Below are 20,648 nucleotides of genomic sequence, written 5' to 3'. Positions count from 1 at the left end.
CTAATCATTAACCTGGGTAACATCAGCTACTTCAGTACAGACCTGAAACCATATCAGGGGAACTGTATCTCAGTTACTCCCCATATTATTAATATGGTCTGTTGCCCATTGAACAGATAAGAATTTTAAGTGATGTTTGTGTGGAACTTGTATTTTTTATGATTGTAAAATTCAGTCTAAATTTATACGAGATAACAAGGTGTAGAGCTGAACGAACACAGCAGGCCAAGCAGCATCACAGGAGCCGAAAAGCTGACGTTTCGGGCCCAGACCGAAACGCCAGCTTTCCTGCTCCTTTGATGCTGCCTGGCCTGCTGTGTTCATCCAGCTCTACACCTTGTTATCTCAGATTCTCCAGCATCTGCAGTTCCTGTTATCTCTGAATAAATTTATACGTGGATGGAGTATTGATAACACATTTACCCTCACTATCACAACATTCCAAGATTGAAGGATCCCCACGAATCACTGCAGTCAGGGTGTTGACATCGCCATTGGACGCTGCCTGATAAACAACATTGAGATCGATTTCTTCTGCAGAGTCACCTTTGTAACAGATCACAAATCAAGAAGCAGTAAGTAAAATGGCATTTTTGAAGCAAGTTTTACAGAAATATCAACATTTACTTATTCATGACAAATCACTGAACCACGAGGACTCTATCTTTACACCATTGTTCTGTTTGCACCTTGTGATCCTTGGTAGTTGCAATTTATCATTAAGTATGAAATATAAGCCTAACGTTGCCAGAATATTTCCTTGTGTCGAACGATCATCACATATTTCAATACATGGTTCAATTTTAAATTAATCCTGATAAATATACACATCAGTTTGAATTCATTTTAGTCACTTATACCATCAATTTCCTGCTTTATTTGTCAAGTACTAGGGTGGGTTCAAAATCTGCCTGCTATAACATCAGAATGGCCAAAATTTCAGTTTGTCGTAATTCAGCATTTATGTATATCATGAAGTACAATAGTAGAACGTAAAAATTACACAAAAAGTATTTGAAATCCTGGATCTTCTACTTCTAAAGATTGGATACTAGGGCAATTAAAGGTTTGTTAAGTGACAATATAAAGGGATATAGATCTAAGTTAAATGGAATTGAGGTATAGATCAGAATTAAGTAGGGTAAAGGAGCATAACTCCGTTTCTATGTTCCTATAATCAGTATTTGAATCCCGTTATCTCTGTAGACTTCAACAACTTGAAACAAATTCTGAAAGCCACTGAATACTTCTTGCAATAGTAATAAGAGCCATTAGAAATGAATTAGTAATTAATCTGAAAAACAACTGATAATTACAATCTTTGCATCATCTTACCACCCCCTCCTTCAAGCATAGACAGAGAAGTCCATGCAAATGTTACAGGGGTTTTCCTTTGTTAGTAGTACTTGGAATTTTGCCCATGACCGTCAATGCTTCTCTCCTATGGACTCAGTATCCAGCTCTGCCATGACAGACAGGCACTCTACAGTGTCCAGAGCTTCCAGAACTTCCTTATGAGGATGTTGTCCCTATAGTACAACTCAAGGCAGAGTTCCAGTCGTCTCTTTTGGTGTATATAGCAGTCAGAGATGTCATCCCTACCACTGTTTTCAAAGAAGCCATTTTCTTTTTCGATCGACCTGTTACCTTCGTGATCCCTTCATATGTGTCCTTAGAATTTCCTATGGAAAAGGACATTGGGATTTTCTGGCAAAGTTGTAAAGTTGTAACCAGAAGTCATTAGTGCACTGCCTGTCAGTCTGTTGGATTTTACCTTGAACAACTCTTCAGGTATTGAGACTCTTCCAACTCGGAGATTCCTTGTAGTTAATGAAATGGACTACTTCAGTGACAGCCATTTTCTGCTGTGCTTCCTGTACATTGAGAATGCATTCTTTAAGGTGCTATCTTAAAATATGTTCCATTTTCCTACTGCTTTCCACGTGGAAATGCTGAAGAGTAGCTATTCAGTCATGTCAAGGAATTGTTGGTCTTTATCTTATTGAGCAGTATTACTGATTGTGATTCAAGGATGACATTTCCACTTTGGACGAAAAAATTTCCAGGGTTGCTTCCTGTGCAGATCTGTGTCTGGATCACAGGCAGTGCTGTGGTATATCTGGGTGTTGGGAATAGCATTCAGTGTTTTTTTTAAGTTTTTATATCCAAACCACCAATGTTACTTTTGAACCTGATCCACCAACAGTAAATCACTTATTTCCAATTAAGGATCCATTTACCTGCAAAGCCCACACATGGTGTACTGATAGTGTCCCTACCTCTGAGCTAGGAGCCATAGGTTTAAGTCCCACCTACTCTAGAGATATTTCATAACATCTCTGAATAGGTCGAATAAAATATATTTATCTACAGGAATCAGAATATGTCTTATTTGCAATACAACCAGCTAACAATATAGGCTAAAATAAGAAGCAAATTAATGCACAAAAACAGAAAGCATGTTCACTCTCTTTACACATGCACTGGATTTTAATTTGAATTGTTTACAGTTTTTTTTATACAGCAGATGTAAGTCTAATCAGTGGTAGATTTCCCAGAATCACATTTTCTGTGAACAAGAAAATTAAAAATATCAAATTTCAAATCAATAGGTATCAATTGTTATATTTGTTGTTTAATCTCATACAACCCACTAGGGCTGAAGAAATGCGTTAGATACATGTGATGTACAGGACCAGAAATATAATTTTAACTATATGGAGTACATGGAATGGAATCTCCCCAGCCCCCAGAATAACACAGGAATTGCTAAGACAATTGGGACAATGGCATATGATGGCTAGCAAAGAGTTTCTCGATGTAGAAAGCAACATGTTTCATTTTCCAATTAAGCGTTGAACAGCAAGATGAGAATCATGTTAGTGAGTATTGAGAGGCCTACCTGTATGCATTATCATCCATTAATGCTTAATCTCATGTCATTAATATCTACATTTCCATTTCCCCACCCGTCGTGATAAAACTGGATCCAATCATTCTCAATGTGAAAGCCAGAACGATTACCTGGCAACTCCAGCTTCCTAATGGCACCCCTGTGGAACTCCATGTTGGATACCAGGCATCAACATCTAAGTCTAGGGGCTTGGGCTTTGTTTGGGTATTGTCAATTTGCCACTTGAGGAACGCAGAAGCCCTGGTCAGCCCTATGAGTTTAGTTCAGCCAGGTAGGTGGGTGGCAAGAAATCAGGCCCAGAGCTGTGCAGATGTCAGCCAGTGAGATACTCAGCCAGCAGTCAGGGCTGTCCATCTGGGTCATTTGGGGGCAGAGTGGGTGGTTGATTTATGGTCCATCCACCAAAATTCAAGGGACAGGGGATTATCAGGGGCCACAACTGTGTGAGCAAGTGGGAAACTTGATTGTAAGGATTGGAGGCGAGTATGCTGGATGTAGATGTGAAAACAATCATGAAGTGTTGGCAACTCAATATGTAAATAGGGTAGACAATTGAGCATGAAAGGGTAAGGGTCATGCAAGAGTGTGGGAGGGGATGGGAAAAGAGGATAATTGACAATCAGCAATGCTCTGGCTCAATGAGGGTGTTGGTGGGAGGTGCAACAGCGACTGCTATATCTGGCAGGTATGACTGGGTCTGGGAGGATAGTGAAGTGGGGAGATGCAAACTTAGGTCAATGGTTTTGTGGGAAATTTTATTGCAAATAGAGATGATAGGAAGGCTTCCAGGAAAGGAACATGTACATTTAAGAGTTCATCAAGTTAAGAGGCTAAGACTGATACTCACTTCGTGAAGCAGCAACTGCTGCTTCTGTCATCATCCTGCAAGTAACAGGTGTGCAGTGGAGTGGAAAATGGTTGTGACCATGCAAGATTGGGTTGGATGATAAAATGTGAGGCTGGATGAACACAGCAGGCCAAGCAGCATCTCAGGAGCACAAAAGCTGACGTTTCGGGCCTAGACCCTTCATGGGTTGGATATGTTTAATTTTCTAATGGAGGGAACTTTCCTTTTGAATGATTTGAGACCCTTCAAAAGGCAACAGCTTTACATCGACACTTACACAGTGCAGCTGAAGGACACCTGTGAGCACTACAAGCTGCACATGAACCTTAGCTATTAATCTACTGTGTGGAGTCCAAATCCTGGTCTCAAGCACTGTTGACAATATCCTGCAGCATCAGGAGTCAGTTCCATTGATGTCTGTGTTGCATAAACAACGTATTAAAGCATGGAAAGCTTGATCCTAGTTTCTAAAGTAGCAAGGAACTTCCAAATTCCGAGTCTGCACATGCTACTGGTTTTACTCATTCCACACCTTGGATCATAAAAACTTCTGTAGCAGTAAGGATATCTGGACTGTATGCCTTTAGTTTTTTTAATTTCAACTGGGCAGATATTTGTTCATACAACTGATGATGAAAAATGAACATATGTTTCGGGATATGATAATGTATTTGCAATGAGGTGTCACTTCCTCCCTTTCCTCCCACTGTATCTTTGTGCAGTCTTCAGGTCTGCATTTGGTTTAGGCAGAGGCTGCCTGACAGTGGAGCCCTTTGGCCCTGGAGTCTTGGCTAGGTGACCCTGGACAGAACACCCTCAGCATGTCTGGCCCTTCTAGCCACAGATCACCCTAAAGTGCACCCTCCTCAGCTCGAACTCTCACTAGCCTGATGTTGGCAGGCAGGAAAGAGGTAGAAGGCCTAGCCACCTTTGCACTGTTCTGAGAAGCAACATCAGAGTGGCCTGTATGTGGTTCCTCCTCTGGACAGGGATCTACTACCACCACCTTGCCTTCTTGTGAGGAAACACTTGGAGTGAGGTCAATGTCCTTGGTCTGCTGTCACCTGGCCATTGCTGCAGGTCACCATTGGCTGGAGCATAGGACTGTAAGTGCATGTATAGAACAAGCAGTGCTGCAACTGTTTGCCCATGATAATCACCACTTTATTCAAGGAGATAGCCAGATGTTCACATGCCAGAGACAATATGGTACCAATAGTTTTGGTGCTTCCTGCAAATGTTCATCAGATTGTCCAACAATGCTGCCTGCTGCTGCTGTGTCTCCTTATGCATTTTGATGAGGTCTTCATCATGAATAACATATGGTGTTCTCCTGCTTGGTGCTGAGCAGATGCTTGTTCCCCAGCAGTTCTCTAGGTGCCAGGACGGTTCTTGCTCAAACAGCTGCAAATACGTCACCGCAGATGATCCTGAGTCTAATCAAGGATAAACACTTACTAGGATGTCAGTAACTGACCTGGTGGAAGGTGCAGGAGGCAGCCTCACCAGTGAATCCTCCGAGACATCTGTGCTCACATCCTCAGAGATGGAGAAGGGGAAGTCTTAGGCCAAGACCTCTTAGAGACTGTGACTCTGCTGCTACCAAGGAGAGTGCAGAAAGAGAGAAAATGTCGGAGACAAGGGGTAGAAAGTCAGCCATGTAAAGAGCTTATATGCAGTGGCGGTAATGAGCGAGCAGCACAACAATGATCAATGCTCCATTTTTGGTTTCAGGACATGGACAAACTCAGATTCTCCTCACCCTTTGTTGGGGCTTGCTGTGAATCTTCAGCGCTCAATGGAGCGTAATTGTGGACAAACATATCAAGCACACGCAGTATGCTTTCCTTAAACAATCTCTACATTTCAATAGTGCTCTTCCTTGACAGCATCTGTTCCCATTTTATGATACCCAGTTCTTGCCTAACAGAATTGTAGTTATCCTTCCCCCAGTTATAAATCTTTCCCTGCTGTATGTACCCATCCTTTTCCATAACTATTGTAAAAGTAACAGAGTTACGATTGTTATCGCCAAAATGATCTCCTACCAACAGGTTTAACACCTGGCCCAGTTCATTGCCAAGCACCATATCCAAAGTGGCCTCTCCTCGTATTGGTCTATCCACATACTGTGTCCGGAATCCTTCCTGAATGCACTGGACAAAATCTGCTCCATCTAAACTATTACAACTAAAATGTTTCCAATCAATATTTGGAAAGTTGAAGTCACCTATGACTACAACCCTATGAATTCTGCACCTTTCCAGTATCTGCCTCTCAATCTGCTCCTCCACTTCCCTGCAACTATTAGGGAGTCTGTAAAAAAAAAACCCCACAAAGTGACCGCTCCTTTCTTGTTCCTGACCTCAACCCAAACTGACTCTGTAGACATATCATTCTCAGTCTGCCTTTCAGTAGCTGCTACACTCACCTGGACTAGCAATGCCACTCCCCCACCTCTTTCCCCACCCTCCCTATTACTTTTAAAGCATCTAAATCTCAGAACTTCCAACAACCATTCCTGTCCCTGAGTTACCCAAGTTTCTGTAATGGCCACAACATCGTAGTTCCAAGTACTGACCCATGCTCCAAGTTCATCTGCCTTATTTCTGATACTTCTTGCATTGAAGTATATGCACCTCAAACCACCTGTGTATGCTCCATTGACCGCATTTCTTTGTTAACTACCTCACTCCCTGATGTGTCTGTTGAAAGGCTGAATACCTCATCATCTGAATTACAAATCCCGTTCCCCATGCCCTGCTAATCTAGTTTAAATCATCCTGTATAGCTCGAGCAAACCTCCCTCCCAGGATATTTGTGCCCTTCCGGTTCAGGTGCAACTCGTCCTTACTGTACGGGCCCCACCTTCCCCAGAATGTACTCCAATTATCCAATGATGAAAGCTCTCCCTCCTACACCACCTGTAGACCACCTGATATTTATTGAATTCAAATTTCACCATCTGCCATGGGTGGGATTTGAACCTGGGTCCCCAAAATGTTATCTGAGTCTCTGGATTAACACCCAGTGATAATACCATTAAGACATAGCCACCCCATTAGGGTAGCTATATAAAACCCTTGTTAGGCCACTTTTGGAGTATTATGTGCAGTTCTGGTCACCATACTACCAGAAGGATGTGGAAGCTTTGGAGACAGTACAGAGAAGGTTCATCAGGATGTTGCCTGGTCTCCAGGGCATTGGCTATGAGGGAAGGTTAAAATGTCTAGGATTGTTTTCACTGGAAAGACAGCGGCTGAGACGAGACCTGATAGAGGTCTACAAAATTATGAGAGGCATAGATAGGGTGGGATAGTCAGAGGCTTTTTCTCCACAGAGAGTGGTAGCAGCCCGGAATGCACTACCAGAAGAGGTGGTGGAAGTGGGCACATGACATTTAAGAGGCACCTAGATGTGTACATGAATAGGGAGGGAATAGAGGGATATAGATCGAAAAATGGCTAATTTCTTTTCAGATTAATTAGGACACGATGGTCAGCGCAGGCTTGGAGGGCCAAAGGGCCTGTTCCTGTGCTGTACTTTTTCATTTTTTTCATTTAAAAACTTAAGGTAGGATCTATACAGAAGTCACTATCTATCGCCGTAGTTTCTCCTGGAGAATCAAAGAGACTCTGAACGAGTACCGTAATCTTTGGAGTTCCCTAAGCATCCATCCTTTAAACTTTCTATTTCTTATCTGTGTGCCGCTTATATCAACTTCCATATGTACTCTGACCACACCCAATTCTACTCCACTACCAGGTCTTTTTCAACGCCTCCCAAACCCCTTACAGAGTTATAGATGTTTACAGCACAGATAAAGGCCCTTCAATCGAAATCAAGCATCTACTTATTCTAGCTAATTTTCAAGTACTTAGTCCATGGCCTATATGTTTTGGCATTGCAAGTGTATGGTCAAATACACCTTAGTTATTATGAGGGTTTCTAACTGGACCACTGCCATTACAGGCAGTGAGTTCCAGTTCATTATCACCCTCTTAATTAAAAAATCTTCCCTCACATCTCCTGTATTTCTGTCCCTTATCTTAAATCTATTTCCCCAGTCATTGATCCTTGTACCAAGGAGAAAAGTTCCTTCATGTCAACCCTGTCTGTGCGCTTCATAATTTCACACATCTCAATCACGTTGGCTCTCAGTCATGCCTGTTGCAAGGAAAACAACCCCAATCTATTCAGAGATAGTACAAATTGCAGATGCTGGAGAATCTGAGATAACAAGGTGTAGAGCTGGATGAACACACCAGGCCAAGCAGCATCAGAGGAGCAGGAAGCCTGATGTTTCAGGCCTAGATCTTTCTGAAGAAGGGCCTTGGCCTGAAACCTCAGTCTTCCTGCTCCTCTGATGCTGCTTGGCCTGCTGTGTTCATCCAGCTGTACACTTTGTTATCCCAATCAATTCAATCACTCTTCATAACTAAAACTCTCCAGCTCAGACATCGTCCTGGTAAATTTCTGCACCCTCTCCAGTGTAGTTAGATCCCTCATATAATATGGATTCCAGAATTGCACACAATAATCTAGATGTGGTCGAACCAAAGTATTATACAGTTCCAGCATAACCTCCCTGCTCTTAAAATCTATGCCTCGACTAATAAAGGCAAGTATCCCATATGACTTCTAATTAATTTATGTACCTGTTCTGCGACTTTAAGAGACCAATGAGCATGCACACCGATGTCTCTCTGATCCTCAGTGCTTCCCAGGATGCTACTGTTCATCATCTATTCCCTTGCCTTATTTGTCCTGCTAAGTGCATCACCACGTACTTTTCCAATTTGAATTCTATTTGCCATTTGGAGGGAGGCGACAGTCTAGTAGTATTATCACAGGACTGTTAATCCAGAGACCCAGGCAACATTTTGGACACCCAGGTTTGAATCCCACTACAGCAGATTGTGGAATGTGAATTCAGTAAATATCTAGAATTAAGAATCGAATGATGACCGTGAATCCATTGTCAATTGTCAGAAAAACCCATCTGGTTCACTATTGTCCTTTAGGGAAGGAAACTGCTGTCCTTACCGGGTTTGGCCTACATGTGACTCTAAACACATAGCAATATGGTTGACTCTTAACTGCCCTCTTGGCAATTAGAGATTATCCTCTCATACTCCTTTTTATCGCCTTATATTCTTTAAAAAAAAACCCTTGCACATTCTGTACTCCTCTTGAGCTTCTGCTATTTTGAACTCTTCGTGTACACCATTAACCTCCCTTTAACTCTTTACGTGATCCTGTATAACCTGGGCCATCTCCAGCACATCCCTCACCTTCCTGGACCTCTCAGTCTCCATCTCAGGCAACCAGCTTGTAACTGATGTCCATTTCAAGCCCACCGACTCCCACAGCTACCTAGAATACACCTCCTCCCACCCACCCTCCTGCAAAAATTCCATCCCCTATTCCTGATTCCTTCGCCTCCGCCGCATCTGCTCCCACGATAAGACATTCCACCCCCGCACATCCCAGATGTCCAAGTTCTTTAAGGCCCGCAACTTTCCCCCCACAGTGATCGAGAACGCCCTTGACCGCGTCTCCCCCATTTCCCGCAACACATCCCCCACACCCCGCCCCCGCCACAACCGCCCTAAGAGGATCCCCCTCGTTCTCACACACCACCCTACCAACCTCCGGATACAACGCATCATCCTCCGACACTTCCGCCATTTACAATCCGACCCCACCACCCAAGACATTTTTCCATCCCCACCCCTGTCTGCTTTCCGGAGAGACCACTCTCTCAGTGACTCCCTTGTTCGCTCCACACTGCCCTCCAACCCCACCACACCCGGCACCTTCCCCTGCAACCGCAGGAAATGCTACACTTGCCCCCACACCTCCTCCCTCACCCCTATCCCAGGCCCCAAGATGACATTCCACATTAAGCAGAGGTTCACCTGCACATCTGCCAATGTGGTATACTGCATCCACTGTACCCGGTGCGGCTTCCTCTACATTGGAGAAACCAAGCGGAGGCTTGGGGACCGCTTTGCAGAACACCTCCGCTCAGTTCGCAACAAACAACTGCACCTCCCAGTCGCAAACCATTTCCACTCCCCCTCCCATTCTCTAGATGACATGTCCATCATGGGCCTCCTGCACTGCCACAATGATGCCACCCAAAGGTTGAACATTGAACACTACAGCGCAGTACAGACCCTTCGGCCCTCGATGTTGCGATGACCTGTGAAACCAATCTGAAGCCCATCTAACCTACACTATTCCATTATTATCCATATGTTTATCCAATGACCATTTAAATGCCCTTAAACTTGGAGCGTCTACTATGGTTGCAGGCAGGGCATTCCACGCTCTTATTACTCTCTGAGTAAAGAATCTACCCTGAGCATCTGTCTTACATCTATCACTCCTCAATTTAAAGCTATGTCCAGCAACTCACATTCCGCCTGGGAACCCTGCAGCCATATGGTATCAATGTGGACTTCACCAGTTTCAAAATATCCCCTTCCCCTACTGCATCCCTAAACCAGCCCAGTTCGTCCCCTCCCCCCACTGCACCACACAACCAGCCCAGCTCTTCCCCCCCACCCACTGCATCCCAAAACCAGTCCAACCTGTCTCTGCCTCCCTAACCGGTTCTTCCTCTCACCCATCCCTTCCTCCCACCAAAAGCTGCACCCCCATCTACCTACTAACCTCATCCCACCTCCTTGACCTGTCCGTCTTCCCTGGACTGACCTATCCCCTCCCTACCTCCCCACCTATACTCTCTCCACCTATCTTCTTTACTCTCCATCTTCGGTCTGCCTCCCCCTCTCTCCCTATTTATTCCAGTTCCCTCTCCCCATCCCCCTCTCTGATGAAGGGTCTAGGCCCGAAACGTCAGCTTTTGTGCTCCTGAGATGCTGCTTGGCCTGCTGTGTTCATCCAGCCTCACATTTTATTATCTTGGAATTCTCCAGCATCTGCAGTTCCCATTATCTCGCTCTCTCTATTCTTTGTGATGATGGGTTTGTTGGTAAACCCATTTATCTTTACAGGCCAACATGTTCGAGTACGCTCCCCATTTCTTTCTTGAATGTATTCCACTGCTCTGACACAGATTTACCTAAAAGTACCTACTCCCAGTCCATTCTGGCTAAATCATACCTATCTTATTAAAATTGACCTTCTCCCAGTTTAGAAATTTGATTTTAGACTTACCTTTGCCCTTTTTCGTAACAATCTTGAATCTAACAGTTATGATCACTGCGTGAAAAATGCTACCCACTGATGCTTTATCATTTATTGGCTTCGTTATCCAAAATTAAGTCCATAACTCCCCTATCCGTATGTTTGGCCTTCAGCTCTCTTTGTGCTGACTTCCAGTAACTGCTGTTCATGGATCACCAGTGCTCGCCAACTCACTATTCATTATTCCTCAATGCTGCAATTTTAGAATTCCTGCGTTCATATTCAAACTTCTCCATGGCTATATCTCTAGCAACCTTTGCAAGCAGATCAAACCACATTGCTGTCAGAACTCTATGTTGCTTCGAATGCTTCATTTTCTGCATCTTCCACTTCCTTCACTCCAATATTTTGCATGCCTTCAAACTAATTCCTTAAACCTACCAGTTAGACACTTGTCCTCATATTTCCTTCTTTGACATAATCAGGCAAAAGTTGATAATGCTCCCATGAAGCACCTCACAATATTTTATTATTTTATTAAAGTTTCATTCTAAATGTTAACCTTTTTTTATGTATGAAATTCAGAATGCTTTTCTTCAGGAATTAGGCATAAGGGATTTGTTGCAAAAATTAAATTATTAACTTAATTGAAGATTATCTTGCTATCTCCTTTGCCTTGCTACCCCTCATATAAATCATAGGCAAAGCCATTGCTGTTCAATTCTCTCTCCATTAATGGGTCTATAGAGTCATAGAGTAGTACAGCATGGAAACAGAGCCTTTAGTCCAACTCGTCAGTGCCGAACAGATATCCGAAATCAATCTAGTCCCATTCGCCAGCATTTAGCCCATATCCCTCTAAACCTTTCCTATTCACTTGTTGGGCCAAAGGGCCAGTTTCCACATTGTAGGGAATCTAATCTAATCTAATCACGTACCCACCCAGATGGCTTTTATATGTTGTAATTGTACCAGCCTCCACCACTTCCTCTGGCAGTTCGTTTCATAAACGTGCCACCTTCTGCATGAAACAGTTGTCCCTTATAAGTCTTCCCCCATCATCTTAAACCTATGCCCTCTAGTTTAGACTCCTCTATCCTGGGGAAAAGACCTTGGCCGTTCACTCTATCCATGCCCTTCATGATTTTATAGACTTTTAAAAGGTCACCCCTCAACCTCTGACACTCCAGGGAAAATAACCCCAGCCTATAGCTCACCTATAGCTCAAACCCTCCAACCGCAGCAACATCCTTCGAACTCTTTTCTGAACCCTTTAAAGATTAGCAACATCTTTCCTGTAGCAGGGAGACGAGAATTGAATACAGTATTCCAAAAGTGTCTTCACCGATAGCCACAACACGATATCCCAAATCCTATGCTCAGTGCATTGACTAATTAAGGCAAGTGTGCCAAACGCCTTCTTCACTACCCTGTCTACCTGCGACTGCACTTTCAAGAAAATATGAACTTGCACCCCAAAATCTCAATGTCTGTCTTGGAAAAAAATTCTTAGAAATCTCAACCATCTTGTTTTTGGTGGCTATCAGTCTGCTTCAGTGCAAACTCACCTCCATGGTTAATGCCTTAACCTCTTTTAAAACTAATTCTGCCTCTCAACCATTCTGATTCCTTGAGACAATCCTCATCTCCCTTAAGTTCAAGAGATTTACATTTAAATGGATATATCACATGGCTATCAAAGTGTGGAGCTGGATGAACACAGCAGGTCAAGCAGCATCTTAGGAGCACAAAAGCTGACGTTTTTTCAGGCCGAGGCCCTTCATCAGAAGGATCCTTTTCTGATTAAGGGTCTAGGCCATAAACGTCAGCTTTTGTGCTCCCAAGATGCTGCTTGGCCTGCTGTGTTCATCCAGCTCCACACTTTGTTGTCTCGGATTTTCCAGCATCTGCAGTTCCCATTATCTCTGATACCACGTGGCTAGTTTAGCCATTTCCTGCTAAACTAGCTGACCCACATCAAGGGCTAGTTGTCCTCATTCTTGTCTGTCAGAATGACCTATTATTCCAGCTGGTAACAATGGGTTCTACATTTTTTCACCACCCTCACTATTTAGGGAGAATTAGATTACAAGAGTGTGGAGGTGGCAAAGGCCTGGGAGTTTGAACAACAGAGTTGTTGAGGCTGTGATAGAAGCAGGTAATAGTGCAAATTTCAAAATAGATCTTTGAAAGTCCGCCACAAATATATTTACAAATTAAAGATGATGTTTAAACTATGTGGTTCATTTCCCTTATGTGATCGTTTCAGCTGAGACACAGATGATTAAATTTTTCTCCCCCTTTGGCAACTGCTGTTTCTCAAAATATAATGACTTAGCTTTATGTTCATAAAGGCACTGTGTGTGCTTCTTTACTTTCATAAATAGCTGCACATAAACATTTTTTCATTACATTTCCCACAATGAATTCCAATATGCCTGTATATGTCAAGCAAACCCTGAGCCATGTCCCTACTAACATAACGTATGATTTCATATTTAGATCACAATTTAGCTAATATGTAAATGTCTGTGAGTGAAATCACTCTACACATGTTATTTGGAGCTACAGTACTTAACATCAATTTGAGAAATGTGGGGTACAATTAATCAAATATAGGTTGTTCACTTCTGAACAAAATTCAAATTCTGGATTTGGTAGATTATATTTTGTGCCCTCCAGGGTCTGTACACGACGCACACCTGGCTCATAGCGAAAACTATTGTGGAATCGTTTAATGCTGATATTAAGGATCTAATTAGAATGTGTGTGTTTTCTAGTACTAAAAGACCCAACTTGAAGGATATCAATATGTATTAAAATTGTTCGCATCTCTGTACATGTGAAGGCACCAAATAAATGTGTAGAACCTCAAAATTCATGATATTGTAAGAAATTTGAAAAAATTCTGCATTGTTTGGCATTTTGGTGTCAGTCTGAATGCATTTCCGCCAATACGTGCGTAATTAATTGAAACCATTGCTAATTGTTCACTTTATTAACATTGGTAAGAAATTATATGAATCCATTTTCCACCTGGTATAGACATTGCAAAATAACATTGTCACCACATATCAAATTGTCTTTTTGGTGTTCCATACCCCAGATTACTAATTATCAGTATGATTTTCTAAAGTTGGTCAGTTCTTAAAATTTGGTAATGTTTATAATGAAATGCATGATTAAGTTGTGATTCTGGCATGTCAACTATGAGACAAAAACAGCTTGAGGGCCAATGGCCTAGGGGTATTAACACTGGGCTGTTAATCAAGCAATGTTTTAGAACACAGAACACATCACAGTACAGGCCCTTTGGCCCACAATGTTGTGCCAACCTATTATCCTATTAAGATCAAACTACCCTGCATACCCTACATTAAACAATGATCCATGTGTCTATCCAAGAGTCACTTAAATGTCTCTAATGCATCTGACGCCACTACCACTGCCGGCAGCACATTCCATGCACCCACCACTCTGTGTAAAGAACCTACTTCTGACATTCTCCTCTGTACCTTCCTTCAATCACCTTAAAATTATGCCCCTCATTATAGTCATTTCCACCCTGGGAAAAAGTCTCTGGGTGTCCACTCTGTCTATGCCTCTCATCATCTTATACACTTCTATCAAGTCATCTCTCATCATTCTTCGCTCCAATGGGAAAAGCCCTAACTCCCTCAACCTTTCCTCATAAAATGTGTCCCCCAGTCCAGGCTTTATCCTGGTAAATCTCCTCTTCACCCTCTCTAAAGCTTCCACATCCATCCTATAATGAGGCAACCAGACCTGAACACAATATTCCAAGTGTGGTCTAACCAGGGTTTTATACAGCTACAGCATAACCTTAAACTCAATTGCCCTGCCATTGAAAGGCAACACACCATACGCCTTCTTTATAACCCTATCAACTTGGGTAGCAACTTTGAGGGATCTATGGACAGGGACCCCAAGATCTCTCTGTTCATCCACGCTGCTAAGAATCCTGCTATCAACCCTGTATTCTGCACTTAAATTCGATCTTCCAAAATGAATCACTTAATACTTTTCTGGGTTGAATTCCACCTGCCACTTCTTTGCCCAGGGCTGCATCCTGTCGATGTCCCATTACAACGTACAACAGCCCTCCACGCTATCCACAACTCCACCAATCTTCATTTAAAGGGCAAACTTACTAATCCACCCTTCCGCTTCCTCATCCAAGTCATTTATAAAGATCACAAAGAGTAGAGGTCCCAGAACAGATCCCTGCTTAACACCACTGGTCACCGAGCTGCAGGCTGAATATTTTCCATCTACTAGCATCCTCTATTGGACAGCCAGTTTTGTATTCAGACAGGCAAATTTCCCCAAATTCCATGCCTGCTTACTTTCTGAATGAGCCTACCATGGGGAACCCTATCAAACGCCTTGCTAAAATCCATATACATCACCTCCACTGCTCTGCCTTCAGCAATGTGTATTGTCACATCCTCAAAAAATTCAATAAGGCTTCTGAGGCATGACCTGCCCCTCACAAAGCCAGGCTGACTATTTCTAATTAAACTGCGCTTTTTCAAATAATCATAAATACTTTTTCTCAGAATCCTTTCCAATAATTGTCCCACCACAGAATAGGGACTGACTGGTCTGTAATTCCCAGGATTATCCCTATTCCCTTTCTTGAACAAGGGAATTATGTTTTTCACCCTCCCATCACATGGTACTGTCCCAATGGACAGTGAGGACGCAAAGATCATCACCAAAGGCTCAGCAATCTCTTCCATTGCTTTCTGTCGAAACCTTTTGGGGACCTGGGTTGAAATCCTGCCACAGTAAATGGTGGAATTTGGATTCAGTTAAAATCTGGAATTAAGAGTCTAACAATGACCATGAATCCATTGGCGATTGTTGGAAAAAAAAACATCTGGTTGACTAATGTCCTTAGGGAAGGAAACTACCATCCTTACCTGGTCCTCTCTAAATGAGACTCCAGACCCACAACAATACGGTTGATTCTTAACTGCTCTCTAGACAATTACAGATGGGCAATAAACTCCGGCCCAAGCAGTGATGCCCTCATCCCATGAATGAATTTAAAAAAGGATTAAATAAATAATATAATCAGTAGCTGAATTGCAGTTAAAACATTTACTCTTGTTTGATTGCCAGGAGTAGGTTTTCCTGTTAGGTATAATGTACTGGTTATCATTAGAATACTCACTACCAGAATTTGAGGCTTATATTTAACATATTCAGAAAGATAAAAGTTGATATTTCCATTTTTAAAACTCAGACAGGATGTACAAAATAACATCATAAGTAATATTTCAAAGATGCAGCCTGCTAATCCACCACTTTTATTTGAAGAGCACTGATTGTTTTGAACTGTAGATATCTCAGCAGAAATCTGAACAAGATTATTAATAATATTATTATTTTAATTCAGACCAAAAATAGTCATACCTTTGTGCTCGTCAAAAACAGGTGAAGAACTAAAATCCATTTTCTATCTCATTATTTGTAACTGGAGCAAGAAAATGCAATCTCTAGTGCTTCCAGCAGAGAATCAGAGATTGTAGCAAATAAAACAACAGCTGTCGTCAAACAAAATGTTCAGGAATAAATCACTTTACGGCCACAGGTTATCAAGGAGAGTAACAGTGCTGCTGTAAACCTATCACTGAAACAAGTTGTTTTCCACAGGCGGCGGTGGCAGCTGCTGCTTCTGGAGGACTAGATCTGATGGGAACGACTGAGCTGACTGAACAAATCCACACAATGTCTGGACTGAAGGTGCTCCTTCTAGTCAGGTTGGTAAGACTGTTCAACAATCAGTTCAGAATAAGAAATAATCACCGATAATCTGCCACTTGAAAAAGATGCAGGTTAGACCAGCACCAGCAGTATTACTTTAAGAGAAACAGTAGCATTTTATTGTGAACAATGGTTTTCAGATCCAAACTGAGCATGTGCACACTGGCAGTGCACCCTGGGTATACGAAATATTTATGCATCTAAGTGCTAGGAGGAGTGTTATCAGTATTTTGTGTTATACGCTTCCTTAAGAACTCATGAAAACAGCTAGTACTAAAATGATAATTTGGACAAAAGTGCTGCTCCCATTTGTTGGAGGAAGAAATGAAATAATAAATAAAATCCTGAAAATGCCCTTGAAAGAATGAGCAATTGATTTATCACAATATTGGGTCTTACAATTCTGTTGGGGTATTTATCTATAAGAGTTTGGAAAAGTTATTGTAAAGCAGACACAGAAAAATACGCATAGTTACATTTAGTTATCAATATTCACAGAATAAATAAAAATACTTGGTAAAATACAACACAGCTTACCACATCCTATAACCTTCTTTGTACATTCTTAAACCTCAGTCCAAAACCATAGGCTTCAGTTTACAGATGGTGACAATCTTATGAAGAATATCAGGAAAATATTTATTATCATTGTGCAGTTACAATATACAATACAATATTCTTTTATTGTCACGTGTACTCCATTTTAGGAGTACAGTGAAAATCTTTTACAATGTCTGCCTTCTTACAGCAGCATCTTCAGTATAAGTACATAGATACAATTCTTGGGTACAGCAGAGAAATGAAAGTAGTCACATTACTTCCAGAGTTGAAAAATAAATTAAAAATAGGAAAATATGAAAGGGGTAACGTTACAGTAAGGTAGGAAATTTTAAATAGACGTTTATAGTGTAGCAGCTCAGTGCACGGCCTCTGCATGTGGTCTGAATGCCTGTGCCAGAACCCACTCCAACAGTCATTCTTGTTCTGTTCTAAGCACCCACACTGGCACTCAGCTGCTATAAGGTAAGTGGCTGGATTGCCCCCTCACACTTCTGAATGGCGCCATTGATAAAGAACATGGAAACATCACAGATTTGGTGAAACCATGCTTATAAGTTTAATTCTTCCCTACTCCGGGACATTTGCAAACATTCAAATGTTATGACAGTGGGAGACACAAGGATGCAAACTAGAGTGTATCCAGAGTTTAGGGATACACGGGGTGGGGATGCAAGCATCTGTTTACATACACATCAGGGGTATGTCTAGCCTTAGACTGTCACTGATCTCATAAATTAATGTCAGACTCAACAATGCCTGTCAGGTTACAGAAGAAGACAATAAAACCCTTCCACTTCCTTCATTAAAGCATCTTCACTGCCATTGGCAGATAATCATCAAACAACAAAGGCTTCTGTTAATTGATCTATCTCTAGGTTCGTAAATGAGAACTCAGCGTTTTTAGAAGCTGTTGGGAAGAGGATTGAAGCTTATATAAATAAAGTAGTAGGCAGAGTCTTTGAGAACTGGTTTTCTAAACCAAGGTCTCCTCCAGGGATTTTGCTTACCAGGCACACAGTCTGGTACTTTTCTTCTGATTCTTTTCTAGGTACTGTTGTGAGAAATGTGTAGAATAAGCCCCACATGCATGGACGTTCCAGCCATTTCTGCTCTGACTGGAAAATTATTTCCCCCCCATTGTGAGTAACCTAAAGCTGCTGGCTTTTCATAAAAGGTTCAAAAATGTTCCGCATGGGGACTGCTTTGCAGAACACGCTCGATTCGCAGTAAACAACTGCACCTCCCAGTCGCAAACCATTTCAACTCCCCCTCACATTCGTCAGATGATATGACCATCCAGGGCCTCCTGCAGTGCCACACCAATGCCACCTAAGGGTTGCAGGAACAGCAACTCATATTCCACTTGGGAACGCTGCAGCCCAATGGTATCAATGTGGATTTCACCAGCTTCAAAATCTCCCCTCCCCCCACTGCATCCCAAAACCAACCCAACTCAATCCTGCCTCCTTAACCTGTTCTTCCTCTCACCTATCCCCTCCTCTCACCTCAAACCACACCTCCATTCCCTACCTCCTAACCTCATCCCATGCCCTTGACCTGTCCATTCTGCCCAGACTGACCTATACCCTCCCTACTTCCCCACCTATACTCACCTCTCCAGGCTTCATCCCAGCCTCTCTAACTTGTCTGTCTCCTCTCCACCTACCTTCTCCTCTATCCACCTTAGCTCCGCCTCCCCCTCTCTCCCTATTTATTTCAGAATCCTCTCCCCATCCCCCTTTTCTGATGAAGGTCTAGGCCCGAAACTCAGCTTTTGTGCTCTTAAGATGCTGCTTGACCTGCTGTGTTCATCCAGCTCCACACTTTGTTATCTCTGATTCTCCAGCATCTGCAGTTCCCATTATCTCTGTGTCACAGATCTTCATTGATGCATACAGCTCATCTGATTTATTTTGATGAGGCTCAAGAACAAATTTAATTTAGGCCTTTCATACAATCATACAGCCCTGAAGAACCGATGTAGACATGATAAATCGAATGGCCTCCTCCTGTAAAATTGCAATTCTGTGTTTCTGTGACTTCCAGAGATGGTTGGCACAGTGCAACGTATACATTTAAGGAATCTTATAGGCAGTGGACTGAAAAAGACTATGAATAATGTGCAATGAAATTACTGTGAGCTGGAGGAAAGTTTACAGTGGGGCTCCCCAGGGGTCAGTATTAGGACCTTGGCTTTTCCTGATATATATTAATGATCTAGATCTTGGTACGGAGGGGACAATTTCAAAGAAGACATAGAATTTGGAAGAATTGTAACCTGTCAGGAGAACAGTGCAGAACTCTAGAAAGGCATAGACAAGTTGATGAAGTGGGCATATTGATAACAGATGAGAATCAGTGCAGAGAACTGCGAGATGATGCATTTTCCTAGAAGACAACATAAAATAAGCAGTACAAATCTAACGGTGATACAGTAACAGAGGGGTTTTCACGTATATGTGAACAGATAATTGAAGGTGGCTGTACAGACCGAGAGATCAGGTAATAAAGTATACATTATCCTCATAATTATTAATAAGAACACAAGAGTGAGGAGGTGATGTTGAATTTGTGTAAGATACTTGTTAGACCTCATCTGGAGTATTGTGTTTGGTTCTGGCTGCTAAATTATTGAAAGATGTGAAGACACAGGGAGAGTGCAAAACAGATTTACAAGAATGGTTTCAGAATAATGAATTTCAGTTATGACATAGATTGAAGCAGTTGGGAGTTTTCTGTCTAAAGTGAAGAAAAAGCATTTTCACACAGCGAGTAGCTAGGGTATGGAATGCATTGCCCGGAATTGTGATGAAGGCAGGTCCAATTGAGACATTCAAGACATTATTAGATAAGTATTTGGATGGAAATAAAATGCAAAGAGTTGGTGAAAAACAGAAGATTGGCACTAAGTAATGAAGTGTTGGTGCAGACATGATTGACTGTATAGCCTCCTTTTACGCCATAACACTACTGTGATTTGATAACCATGTAGGAAGAGAGAAAGCTGTCTGGAACTTTAGGTCACTAAGCAAGGAGCCAGTGGAACCCACGTTTGAGCTGGGCTGTGCACAGAACTTAGGTGCCTGAAGAAAATTGAAATCTTGCCTTTCTGAATCCTAGGGGAACGCTCCTGGGAAATCTCTCATCTCAATGGCAGCAATATGGAAGAAGTGAAGCGAAGGAACCCTTGACATCCTATTGTACATTGGGGAACTCTTGGGTGGAAACAAAAAACGAGCAGGAAGTGACCCTTTGACGATTTTGGGTTTTAAATCTAAGTGTTTACATGGGCAGGAATGGTTGCTGGATGTTCCAGGGTTTAGAACATTTAAAAAGAATAGGGAGGGGGAAAAAAGAGGAGGGGGTGTAGCACTA

The 20,648-nt window shown here is 42.2% G+C and overlaps 1 protein-coding gene and 1 long non-coding RNA gene across 3 annotated transcripts in view; one reads left to right on the top strand and one right to left on the bottom strand.

Annotated features, from left to right (window-relative positions):
• ankrd55 (ankyrin repeat domain 55) overlaps window positions 1-16,846 on the bottom strand; it is an 87,177-nt gene extending 70,331 nt beyond the window's left edge. The window contains exons 1-2 of the mRNA XM_059648408.1: window positions 16,362-16,846; window positions 424-546 (exon numbers count right to left, since the gene is read on the bottom strand). Of these exons, the coding sequence (XP_059504391.1) occupies window positions 424-546; window positions 16,362-16,401 (163 nt within the window). The 5' untranslated portion in view covers window positions 16,402-16,846. The remainder of the gene's footprint in view (window positions 1-423; window positions 547-16,361) is intronic.
• Window positions 1-20,648, top strand: part of LOC125456974 (uncharacterized) — a 202,602-nt gene that overhangs the window by 166,436 nt on the left and 15,518 nt on the right. For both annotated transcript variants that reach the window (XR_009446130.1, XR_009446129.1), the window contains one exon: window positions 16,602-16,708. This is a non-coding gene — a long non-coding RNA (uncharacterized LOC125456974). The remainder of the gene's footprint in view (window positions 1-16,601; window positions 16,709-20,648) is intronic.

The sequence above is a fragment of the Stegostoma tigrinum genome, chromosome 1 (genome assembly GCF_030684315.1).
Source record: "Stegostoma tigrinum isolate sSteTig4 chromosome 1, sSteTig4.hap1, whole genome shotgun sequence".
In the NCBI taxonomy this organism is placed as follows: domain Eukaryota; kingdom Metazoa; phylum Chordata; class Chondrichthyes; order Orectolobiformes; family Stegostomatidae; genus Stegostoma; species Stegostoma tigrinum.
The sequence above is the reverse complement of the archived record's forward strand: the minus strand, read 5'-3'. Positions and strand labels throughout refer to the sequence as shown.